This window comes from Carassius carassius, chromosome 16, assembly GCF_963082965.1.
Source record: "Carassius carassius chromosome 16, fCarCar2.1, whole genome shotgun sequence".
NCBI classification, from domain to species: domain Eukaryota; kingdom Metazoa; phylum Chordata; class Actinopteri; order Cypriniformes; family Cyprinidae; genus Carassius; species Carassius carassius.
In genome coordinates, this window is record NC_081770.1 from 26378707 (window position 1) to 26391361 (window position 12655).

A 12655-nucleotide genomic window follows, 5' to 3' on the forward strand; every position below is an offset into this window, starting at 1 on the left:
TTTTATTTTATTTTATCGTTTTATTATATTTTAAGTAACAAAAACATTTTTATGGTTTTAATTTTAGTTGTAATTAGCTGTAATAACCCTGTCTTAGATTACTATATAAAGCATACAAGTCATATACATACATATACATATATATTATTATAATTTCTTTAATATTATCATTATTATAATTTGTTTTTTGCTGCTTTTGTGTCCTTTTTAAAAGCTTTAAACCCTCAGTTTCTGTTTATTGTTTTTTTGACCAGCAGAAGTTAGGTCTAAGGATGAGTAATTAATGACAAAAGTTAAATTTCTGGGTGTTTAATTCTTTAACACAACCAGTATTTCACAGTGGAATCTGTTGCTGAATATATCTTATACATCATCAGTGCTAATAAATACTGATTTTCTTCTGTATTATCAGCAGTTTTGATTGTGTGGCATTTCACTTTTCTTGTTCGGTGAAGTTTTTAGCAAACTTCTTCTTTCAGTTCCTTTCATTGCCAAAAAAAAAAGTCTTGTCAAAAAATCACGGGTGACTTGATGTGTGGCGCATCTTGACTTATGTGACACAATTATAAATGTGTACATTTTTTACTTTAATATAAGCAGGGATTGGTGCTGATATACTGTATATCACACATATTCACATTCACAGCGTACACACACACACACTCTTTAGGCGAGTGTGAGGTTGATTGATGAATGTGTGGAAGGAGGCTGATCTATGAATGAACTACAGCTAATCATTAGCCGTGTTTGCTAAGTCAAGCTTCACTAGCACATCGCTCATACTTAGAGCTAGTGATTTCAGTAAAACTCTAGTTTTAGGTATTAAACTATGTTACTGTACGATAAATATAAAGGATTCGTCACATCCTTTATATATTATGTCTTTTGGTAGTAAATTAGGCAGTGCTAATCCTAAAAAAAACAATGTAATTTAATAATATAAAATAATATAATTCCAAACATTCCATTATTTTCTATTCCGATGTAATATTTTTTTAATAATATAGTTGATAATTTGATATTAAATAATGGTTAAGACATTTAAGCAATTAATTAATAAAAGTATGTAATGTACTATTAATGTTTCAATATGTTTTTTTTATTTTAATATCTATATTTTAAAATATTCTATATTACTTTAAAAATATTAATACATTTTGGTTTTTATTATAATTTCATATTGAAAATTCAAATCTGTTAAATTAAGAATAGAAAATAAGATATTATATTAATTCTATAACATTTTTGCTATACTCTAATATTTGATCATGTTATTATTTAAAACATTTAATCAATGAACAATAATAATGACAGACTTTACATTTCTTTTTAAATCGAATTTGATTTCATATAAAAAATGAATGATGCATAGAATATAAAATAAGATTTATATTATGTTATATATTAAATTAGTAATACAATACAATTAAAAATAATGTAATATTTATTCGTTCTAATATTTAAAATATGTAAGTAACTAAATTAATAATTGAATATAACATATAATTCATATTTAATTGTTTTTTAAATATTAAATTAAAAATAAATAAAAATATTCTATATTCAAATAGTAATGTAATATAATGAATAAGTTATAATTTAATATATATGTAATAATAATTTAACACAATAATGAATGATTAAAATATTTAAAAAGTAAGCTATTAAATTAATAATAGTCTTTTATATGAATTTATTCAGTGTTTTTGAAACATTAAATATTAAAGTTTTTTTATTTATACTAATAGAATATTAAATATGATTTACAAAATTTGCAATAATATAATAATTAGTATGTGAGTATATTAGTTATTATAGATGATTAGACTGGCATATTGCGATTTTTTTTTAATGCAGTTTTACTTTCTAATTTAGGGGAAGGAATCGTATGGCACATCGAAATCTGCAAACGAAGCAGTTTTGAAACTTTTAAAAAGTAAACACATTTGAGGTCAAGCTGGCACAGGGACACACGAGTTCATAACACTTGAGGATGTCAGTGTGAAGCAGAAGAACAAGCGCTTGGACGGTAAGCTCAACTGTCCTTCATGCACAGATGTTTCTGAATCATTTTCAATCATTATTCTTGTTATTAGGGATTATCAGAACCGTCCTCTTCGCCTGCTGTTGTTCAGGCATGCGTCCAAACATCTCTATCTCCTTGACTCTGGCTGTTCTGTGGACATCAGTCCGCCCAAGATGTCCTCAGCTTGACACGTTTGCTCCAGGTTAGGGCTGTCTTACTGTAATCTGCTTGTGTTTCAGCATCATTGGGTGTTTCTAGCTTTGCTTTACATCTTCTGTTCCCAGAATCCTCTGCTCTGGAGTCTTTGGAGTGCCGTAATGACTACCGCTCTCATATCCGCTGCAGCTGGAGAGACGATCCTCATGTTCATCTCTCTCTGCTCCACATGGATCCAGATGACCACCGGTGAGAGCCACGTCTTCATTCAGATCACTGGACATTACCGCTGATATTACAGCAATAATAGTAGAAGAATAATACTTTAGGCATATTAGGAGAGTAGTAATGGTAGAGTAATAGTTTAGTCATATTAGAAAAGTAATAATAGTAAAGCAATAATAATTTAGGCACAGGAATGGTATAGTTGTAGAGCAATAATAGTAAAATAATTCAGTTGTGTTGGTATATGAATAATAGTAAGGTAAAAATAATTAAGTAATATTATTATACATTACGTTAAACAATGTCAGTAATTGTACTAGGAAAATTGTAATAAAATGTTAAAATGCTAAAATGGTCATATATTTAGTTAAACTACTTTGGACAGGTTAAATATTTCTGGTACCTTTTCTACTATAAAATATTTTACATCATTTTTTAAACAGCAGTATGAATTACTTTATTATCAACAGAGACGACTTATATTCAAAGGCAATCCTGTATGCTTTTATGGTAAAATATTGTTCAAATTATGTTTTTAAGTAAAAATTTATAAATTGCTTTAGAATATTTGGGAAAGGGAATGTTTCATATTCCGTGTAAAAAGACAATTTTGTCTTGTTTTTATTCAAATAATAATGTATTCTGTAAGCAATGCTTGAAATGCCATCTCTGCATTTTTGTTTTACAGTAAAGTTGATCAATTTACAGCGATTTTTTTTTATTAAACATTTAGCAAAATAATATGTAGATATACTTCTGAAGGATTTCAGTAGTTTTTATCTGAGTTGTATTTAAACTAATATAATATAATATAATATAATACACCATTCTATTCTTAATGTAATATTTATTATAATAAATTAATAATTTAATTTTTTTTTTCATTTTATTATATTAAATGTATTTATTAATATTTAAAACATTTAAGCAATTCAGTGAATACAGTATAAAATACTATAAATTATTGTATATTAATTTAATAAGAGTCATAGTAGAGTAAAATAATAGTTGAAAAAGTAGTTTAGGAAAATGTTTTGAAAATCACTCTGGATCTACACAGTTTAAAATCTAAAAACTGATCCATGATCAGTCCATGACACATACAATAAGCTAAAAGACTCAGATATATCTTATGATGGCTTGTTTTTATAATTTTTTTGCTTTATTTCAGAGTATCGCCCTGTGTTCAGACTCCTAACCCTTCCCAGAATCCTACTGGGAAGGAGAGAGTTTCATGTCAGTATAACACATCTCTATTTGCCATCGGCTTTGATGACTTGTTCTTCTTCTACATGGCACACTCTTCTAGCATTTCCAGGACCTTCAGACTCACAAGATTTGGTACAATTTGTACAATAGATTTACAGTATACCATAGTCACACCTAAGCATTGGCTGTTTATGTAATGCTTAAGCTGAGTCTACTCTTGACTTCCCTATAATAGATGCAGATCCATACTGGAATTTTTACCAGCTAGATGACACATCTCCCCCCTCACCTCTGACCTCTGACCCCATCAGAAAGCATGACCGAGAGCGCTCAGTGAGTGTCAAAACGACCACACTTTCAGTCAAAGGTCATGCTAAACTGACACGAGAATGTCTTTGAAAAAGATTTTTGACTTCCTTATGTTCAAAAAGACCAATGTGTTTTACACATAGACTGTAAAAAAAGATAGACAATGCATCTTCACATCCTTCCACTATAGAAAAGTGAAGGCAAACCCAGTATGTTCAGTGTCATCTTACGAAAATGACATCATTTGGATATGATGTCTGCGCAGTAGTGATCGTGAGGACAAGTTCTGCCCAAACTCTCACAGACGCAATCACAAGATAACAATCAAGAACACACCACCCTTTTTTTAATGATATAAACACAAAAACAAACACTTGAATGTACATCAGTGTGGGGAAAAAAAACTACATTAAATGATGGAAACTATCTTTGGGCAAATTTTATTTAAAATGCATTTCAAATTTTTTTTTAGATATGTTACGTCCCATTTCGTTTATGTATCCGTTATACTTCAGCCAGCCACCAGATGGCGATCAAAATCACTTTTCAGGATGTGTGCGGCACACTTGGTTTTACAAGTTGGTAATTTCGTATGAAAACATAATTTTAAGGGAAAATAAATAACATGAAGATTCGCCACTACCTTGATGTTATAGTTTAATCAGATCTTACAAAAACATAAACATTTCACACAAATTACACCCTGTACTAAATACACATGATGCCTGCGACACGTGATAAAAGGTATCTTTTCTTAACTAGCGGGGACGGCGACACACAAAGTTTCTATTTTAGAAATTATATCTATTTTAGAAATTATATCTATTTCTGCGATGTCGCGGCTGGAACAACAGCATGCAAACTATAACAATGGTAATCTAATTTACTGATAATGTGTTTTTTCCATGTTAAAAGTGTCTAACGTGAGTTTGAATATCATTTTGCATGACCTTTATAGCCATACTGAAAGCAACAATAGATAGTGTACCTCAGATTTAAAAAATAAACTAAAGGAAACAACTGCGAACTCAGTGTGAGCCAACATGTGTAACAATCCGTATTCCAACAAAGATGGTGTCAGTCACACAGTATGTATTTCAATAATATTAAAAAGGTTTAATATGTATGAATTAGGTGTCCATTTCATTAGGAAATCAGAGTGATTCTGTTGTGTCGTGTATTTATTTCGCGTCTGGTGCTAGTCGCTTGAATCTTGTTGCGTCGCGTCACATCTGATTAGGACACGGTGTTAGCCATCAATTCGATAAAACATAAAATAGCTACAAGCTGCCATGAGACTGTTGCAAAGACTTATATTACAAGAGTTCTTCGTGCTTTTTGGAGGTTTAAACATAACAAAGTGATTTTGTTGTTTTTAATTGTCAAATTGAATTGTGTGTTGTACCATTGTAGTTCGAAATTGCCCATGAAATAATAAGAGACAAAAATGGCGGGAAAGTTCACAACAAACCAACACAGAAACAAGTGGAAGACGGCGAGAATAGAACCGAGGGCTTAACCGACAGGCCAGAACTGATATCTGAGTGTGAGTATAAAAGAAAACCCAGTGGAAGTCTTTTATCTTTAGGCAAGTGGAGCCCCCTGGTGTCCTGGAGTATTATTGACCATTATTTGTTTCAGACTCTCTCCCCGGTCCATCTAACCTAAACTGTGTGCTCAGCGACGGGAATAATTTGAGCTGTAGCTGGGATCTCAAAACAGATCTGGTCCAGTACATCAGCTACACACTGTCCTACCGTACACACTCCACTGCACCGTGAGTGTCCGAGAGCGTTTTAGATGGTGTAAACGCTGTCTTTAGCTCTGACAAGTGTGATCTTTCTCTTTTAGAAACGAGTGGGAATGTGTTGAGAAGGTGGAGGTCACAAATAAAGGAGCTATGTTGAGGATGGTTGGTGTTTTTAGTGTCTTTGAGCCTGGAGTGCTGCAGGTGCAACTCACGCCAGTGCCGGTGACCAAAGTGATCCGCTCTTACGAACACAGTTTGTACATCTACAAATAAAACCCCCTTTTAAAAATACTTGCCTGCTAGATCCTGATAGGCTCATCAGAATCAAGTATTCCAGAAAGCTGTTTAATTAAAACTTCTACAGATTCTCAGAGCTGTGTCATTGATCTGGTCTCTATCGGTGGTTTATGTGATCCAGTCCAGCCTTCTTGTCCCACGGGTCTGAGCGTTGAACTGAGAGGAGAAGACTGGATTTTGAACTGGACTTTAACAAAGTACCGTACTGTACCTCTCACTACTGAACTCAAGTACTCGAGCATACTAACTCCTGTGAGTATTACATATAGAAGGGTGTTTTTAAAATACAAAATAAAACACGAAATATTGTTTGTCTTTGCAATATTTTAAATATTTATAATTGTAATGTTTCTTTAACTTCTTTGATATACTGTATGTAGTGCAGGATAGTAACGGTTTACATGTAATCTGGATTAAGTAATCCGATTCCAAAAATTAAGTACTTAAGTAATTGGAGTACATTACATTTTAAAAACGTATAATCAGATTAATATTACTTTTTCTATGGATTACATGATTACATATTATTCACACAGTGGCAGTAAATTATTAAATCTGAATAAAAATATTTCAAACATGGAAGACTTTGGGCGTGTAATGTCACTGTTTTCATGTTTAATATTGTTTGGTCATGTAATGCAGGGATTCCCAAACATTTTTGTCAGCCGAATTCTTACAATGTAATATTTGCTTGAAATATTGCTGAGAAAGTTAATATTTCAATAATTTAACAACACGTTCAAGTTTACAGTCCTCTGATGTTGTTAAATAGATGCACTGACATATGTATAAACAAATAAAATATTTATATTTGTAGTGTTTAAGTGCTTTTATTTTAAATTTTTAATATTGAATTAATTATTAGGTTTTTAATCAACTCACTATTTACTCTCTAATCAACTCACTAATGTAATGTTTAATGCCTTTGATAATGCTAAATAAATAATTTTTTTTTTTACATTTTAAACAAGCTTATTAAATTAATCTATAAGTAATAATACAACTTTTATTGTATACTGATTAACATCAATTTTTAAACCAAATTTGCCTTTTCCACAAAAAAAAATAAATAATAATTTTTAAGGAAATTTGAGAAAAATATGAAATCAAGGAAAATATTACTTCAATTACAATTTTTTGTATATATACACTTTTGTACATTGTTAGTGGACAAATAAATATGTCTTCTCAAAAAGTGCTTTTAAGAGAGTTTAAAGTATCTTCCAAAAGTCCTCAAGGTCAAAAGTGCCATAGCTGTACAAACACCCACTTTCATTCTCTCATGCATGTGTTAACCTCATCTTTCTCTGTAGGAGGATGTAAAGAGCTTCTTTCTCTCTGACGGAGAGATGGTGTTTGCTATATCAGAGCGTTCTCTCCAGGGTTCCTCAGAGTACTGTGCTCAGGTTCGCTGTAATGTGAGCGCATCCAGACGTTCAGGATGGCGTTACTCTGGATATCCCTCAGAGTGGAGCGACCCCGTCCACTGGACCACACGACCTGGTTTGAGATGACTCCACTCCCTACATATCAATATATCTTTGTTGTACAATACAAGATAACAGCATACATTGTATGAATTAGGGGTGTTCAAACCTGTTTCTGGAGGGCCACGATCCTGCAGATTTTTAGCTCCAACCCTAACTTAACAAATCTGAAGCAGCTAATCAGGGTCTTTAGACTCAGTAGAAACTTTCAGGATGTTGGCCCTTCCAGGAGAAGGATTGGACACCCTTGGTATAAATCTTATTAATGTATGTTTTTCTTTCAGAAGCTCTTGCGCCACATCTAGTTACATTTCTCCTGTACTTCCTCATTGCGACTCTCGCGTCAGCTGTCTCTATCATAGCTTTTATCATTCTGGTTGTCGCTCAGCGGTAAATTTTGTACAATTATTTTCAATAATCAATTGACCCTTTGCAAAGACCCGCCCTCTTTAGTTACTGTTGCTATGTCCGACAAACTATGACGCCCTCACGCCACATATCATGTTCTCATGCAGTGAAAAACACATCACAGAGCAAAGAGGAAACTGACAACATGCCGAGAGACGAGACAGAGAAGGTTACTTCTCGTATGAAACAAGGCCTCAGCTTTCAAATTTTTTATTTTTAAAGAAATTCCAACAATAAATACCATTTTGTGGCACTTTAACGTGTGACAGATAGTTGTATCTGTTGTAGCGCCTCATTTCAAACGGCATGTGAATTGATCATCTCTTCCTGTCTAATTATAGCACAAAATAAACATGAGTGAACATCAGAAGGTATCTTGTTTCAATCGCGGAAAGACGTCAATACACACCTTTTTTCAAGTCCACTGATGTTAATCTCTAAGGGCAAATTCAGCATTATGATTGGTCAAAATGCCTGTCAATCAAGCTTCTGGCGAAGGGTCAATTGCAATGAGAGAAAAAGGGAATTTAAAACGCAACTACACATTTCTCTCTCTTTTTCTCTCTTCAGAAGACTGAGAGAATGGGACGTGTCTCTTCCCTCTCCTGTCCACAGCAAAGTCTCAAAGGTGTCACAGGTAGGTTGAGCCCTGGACTTGGACCACATCACATCAGCTATGGCCTTGTTTACATCTGGTATGATGAAACCGAAGTAGTGACAAACATTTTCGGATTTTGCTAAAGTCGATTAAATCAACGATATCGTGACTACTTGCTTTTTTTTAAAAGCCAAAAATTATCAACAAATTTGAAAAACCCTTGTTTTAGAACAAAAGATGATTGACAGGAATGTGGGCGAGCCTTTGACTTTAAGATTTAAACTACAAATGTAATATGGGTACATTCAGTGACTACCTTCTAACGCAGTTTAATTGATTGAACAGGATATTTGTTGGACACTTGCATTTATCAATGTCATCTAATTCTTGTTAAATCGTTATTACCAGATATAAACGAGACCTATAATCTTCTAAACATAGTACACAATCATAAGCTGACTGTGTGAACATCCTGTTTACCGATAGCATCCTCAGACGGAGCACTTCCCCTGCTGTACCGAATTGAAGGATCCTGATATCAGTAACGCTCAGATTGTAGATGTCCATCTACAGTTGTCCTCATTGTAAGTAAATTGTAGGCTCTATTCCTGGAACACTCTGGAATTTCTGGAATGGGAAGTGGTAAAATTCTTTGTAAAGAGATAAATAGTGGAGTCTGGGAGATAAATGTGATAGGCAATGATTTGTTTTTCCATGCAGCGATTCAGAAAATACCTTAACCGCTGATGCCAGCAACCAGTGCAGAGAAACCGAGGGCAGTCCGGTGGTTTTGCACGTTGATGATCCATGCCTTGTGTCCGTGTGTTCCTCTGGGAATGCAAAGGGAATAAATGGTCTATTTCAGCCTCGTACCACCAACTTCCATGACCCAGTTCTCCCATGTTCAGAGGGATACATGCAGAATCCTGCAACTTCTGTTGGCACTAGCCAGGGTGCATCGCAAGAGGCTTGTTGTCTGAATGTAGAAATGGGCGACAGGTACATGAATTGCCCTAAGCCTAATTTGATCTCACCTAAACAAAAGACAAATTTAAGACAAGATTTAAACAAAGATGTTTTCCATCCACCTTCTTCAGAAAGTGCTCCAGGAAGACTCTGAGTGGAGTATATATTTATATATTCAGCATACGTTTCAGCTCATCTAAAAGAATACAAACATGTACAAAGATATCCAATAACAAAGGAAATCCCAGAAACTCATGGCTGCTGTTTCTGTAGTGACCACCAGAGTACAGTATTACATAAGCTACTGTAGTTGGAGACTTTGGGTGATGTTAGGAGTGTGCAAGCCTGCTCCTGGAGATCCACTGTTTTGCAGAGTTCAGCTCTGACCCCAATTAAATATACCCAATAAAACATGAAACAGGAACAACATAAAATCATGTAATGAACATGAACAACAGGAAATCTTCAGGCAAGTGTGTTGGAGTACATTTGGGCTTAAATCATTGGTTTTCGTAGAGCAGGATTAAACACCCCTCTTGCCCCTTGCTTTATAAGCTTACATGTACATTATTGTTTCATTTAATAAAATGTAGTTGATCTTTAATCTTGGATATTGTGTCTTCTGTAACTAAATATTTTACTCAGTACCTGTAAAACAGAAAGAAAAAAACCATCACAAATTTGATATCTCAATTATTTCTTATAGACATCAATATTAAATGAAAAACATACAATGTCTCCCGCTTCTCAGAGTATTTTTCCTGAGCAAAATGTCTTAGTTTAGAGAAGTGGTGCTCAACCTTTTTGACTCCAAGTGCCCCTAATTTTCCACTCCAGTATTTGACGGCCCAGTGAATTTTGATAGTTGTTTTAATATATGTTTAAAATAAGGATTAAAGATAAGGATTTTTGAGTATATTTTTACTCACAATTTATAGTCTAAAAAATATTTTTGAGCTTAACTAGAAGAAATGTGCTTTTTGTTATCAAAAAAAAAAAAAAAACTATGGCATTTTATTAATCAAATGAGATTTCAATTTGAAAAATGTTTGTGTCTTTATTCCTGTAGCTGGTTTTATTACTTTAGCTCAACAGATAGAGCATTGCACTAGCAATGCCAGGGTCATTGGTTCGGTTCCTGGGGATGACATATTGATATATTTATTTTAAGCTTCTTTGGAGAGAAGTGCCTCTCAAATACAAATTATTAGAGTTTGTGTTATCTTGGCTCTTTTGATTTCTTTTGAAGTTGTCACCCCTTGGCTGTTCTTTCATTGTGTGTTTTCTGAATGACTGTAGACGCGTGCAGTGAACAGCTGTTTGACTCTTAAGAATGAGTAATTACCATTCACTCTCTTATTTTGAGACGTTATGTGCATATGCGTGTGTTTCTCCAGGCAGTGCAGGTCTGCTTGTCAAAGGAAACAGCTGTCATTTGAACAACGGTGTGACTGCACGAAAATAAAGAGGTAGAGATAAGGCGATATGGAGACGTACTCTGTCACGCTCTGCAAAAATGAATGACAGAACAGAGATTCACTTTCAAAACTAGGTTGAGTTCAATCAAAACAACCTATTTGAATGTGATGTTTGTGTGTCACCTAATCTGATGGATGGATATCTCACCTGTATCTTCAACACCTGGATGTGGGCTGCAGGCCAAAAAACACAAATACGCACTTTTATCACTAGGTCAGAAACTGCATGAAAATTCTTCTAAATATCCTGCAAGATTTGTGGTACAACAAAAACTCATCATACTGATATGCAAAAATTGACTTTGGCATCTTTATGCTACGCAATGGGTAGGATTAGGGTTGTGGCGTAGATGCGTATCATATGTACGCGAAAACTGCGTATCATATGCACACTAGGGATATGCCGGTATCAAATTTTCCTGTTGCGGTTAATTGATAACGCTTTTATCACGGTTGTGGGGAGTGGGGCGGGGCCGAGGGACGTGGGAACACGAGTGAGGCCGGCAGTGATTGGGCAAATCAGTGGCACCTGCGGCCCACCGCCGGTCTCGAGTCCCACGTAGGAGATGTAAGGATATATAACTCGAGCGACGACAGTGAAGGACGAGAGAGGACCAGGCCTGGGCATTAGTTGTGTTTTGATTTTTATTTTGTGCGCATCAGTCGTCCGTGAGGGGCTGGTGCGCTGTTTTGTGTTTATTTTGTTATTAAAGTGTTATTGGATTGTCCGCCGGTTCCCGCCTCCTTCTTCCGGATGAATAGGAAGGTTTAATTCATTACAACGGTATACGGTATTATCACGGTATTGAAATTTTGTTTTAAAAAAGTGGTCATAATACAGAATAACAGGTTAAATAACTTTTTTTCTTATAACAAAAATAACTAAACATTTAAAACAATAAAGCAATACAGAAAAATATATAAAAGTTAAATGTTTTACACATTAAAGTGCAAAAGAACTATATATATAAAAAAATCACTTAACAATAAGACCTCATTAGATAACCTTAGTTAATGCATTAACATTCAAGGCTAGGCAAGGCAAGTTTATTTATATAGCACATTTCGTACACAATGGTAATTCAAAAAGAAAGTAAAAAAAAAAGTCACGAAGAAAAATAATCACAAAAATAAAACAAGCAATTTAAGAACTTGAAAATGATTTATAAATTGACTTAAAATGAATTTAAGACAGTTTAAAAATAGAAAATTATTTTACATATAATACAGTGCAATACATAAAATATAGTGTAATCAGTTCGGACATCATCTTTAAGCTCCTAAAAGAGGTGCTTCCAGAAGTCATAGATCCTCTTCTGACTATTATTAATTCCTCATTGTCATTAGGATATGTCCCCAAAACTTTCAAACTGGCTGTTATTAAGCCTCTCATCAAAAAACCACAACTTGACCCCAAAGAACTAGTTAGTAAAGGAAAGAAAAGGTGGTATCCTCACAATTATATTCCTTCTTAGAGAAAAATGGTATATGTGAGGATTTCCAGTCAGGATTTAGACCGTATCATAGTACTGAGATTGCTCTCCTTAGAATTACAAATGATCTGCTCTTATCATCTGATCATGGGTGTATCTCTCTATTAGTTTTATTGGATTTTAGTGCTGCGTTTGACACAATTGACCACAACATTCTTTTGCATAGACTTGAACACTTTGTTGGCATTAATGGAAGTGCATTAGCATGGTTTAAATCGTACTTATATAACCGCCATCAGTTCGTAGCAGTGAA

At 34.0% G+C, this 12655-nt stretch overlaps 1 protein-coding gene across 1 annotated transcript; it reads left to right on the forward strand.

The window, feature by feature from the left end:
* The first annotated feature begins 1977 nt into the window (after positions 1-1977).
* On the forward strand, positions 1978-10014 carry LOC132160223 (interleukin-3 receptor class 2 subunit beta-like). The gene is made up of 14 exons (XM_059569959.1): positions 1978-2029; positions 2097-2228; positions 2311-2431; positions 3579-3748; positions 3852-3949; positions 5339-5471; positions 5567-5702; positions 5777-5928; positions 6094-6224; positions 7286-7475; positions 7744-7849; positions 8438-8504; positions 8952-9049; positions 9186-10014. The coding sequence occupies exons 2-14, from the start codon at positions 2138-2140 to the stop codon at positions 9583-9585; spliced, it is 1893 nt and encodes a 630-aa protein (XP_059425942.1). The 5' UTR covers positions 1978-2029; positions 2097-2137; the 3' UTR covers positions 9586-10014.
* The last annotated feature ends 2641 nt before the right edge of the window (positions 10015-12655 follow it).

What these genes read in the sequence shown, in the direction of transcription:
- LOC132160223 (XM_059569959.1), top strand. Translation starts at nt 2,138, where the DNA reads ATGCGTCCAAACATCTCTATCTCCTTGACTCTGGCTGTTCTGTGGACA. An exon ending in GCTTGACACGTTTGCTCCAG is followed by an intron (nt 2,229 to 2,310) that starts GTTAGGGCTGTC and finishes TTCTGTTCCCAG; the next exon opens with AATCCTCTGCTCTGGAGTCT. An exon ending in AAGTCTCAAAGGTGTCACAG is followed by an intron (nt 8,505 to 8,951) that starts GTAGGTTGAGCC and finishes GTTTACCGATAG; the next exon opens with CATCCTCAGACGGAGCACTT.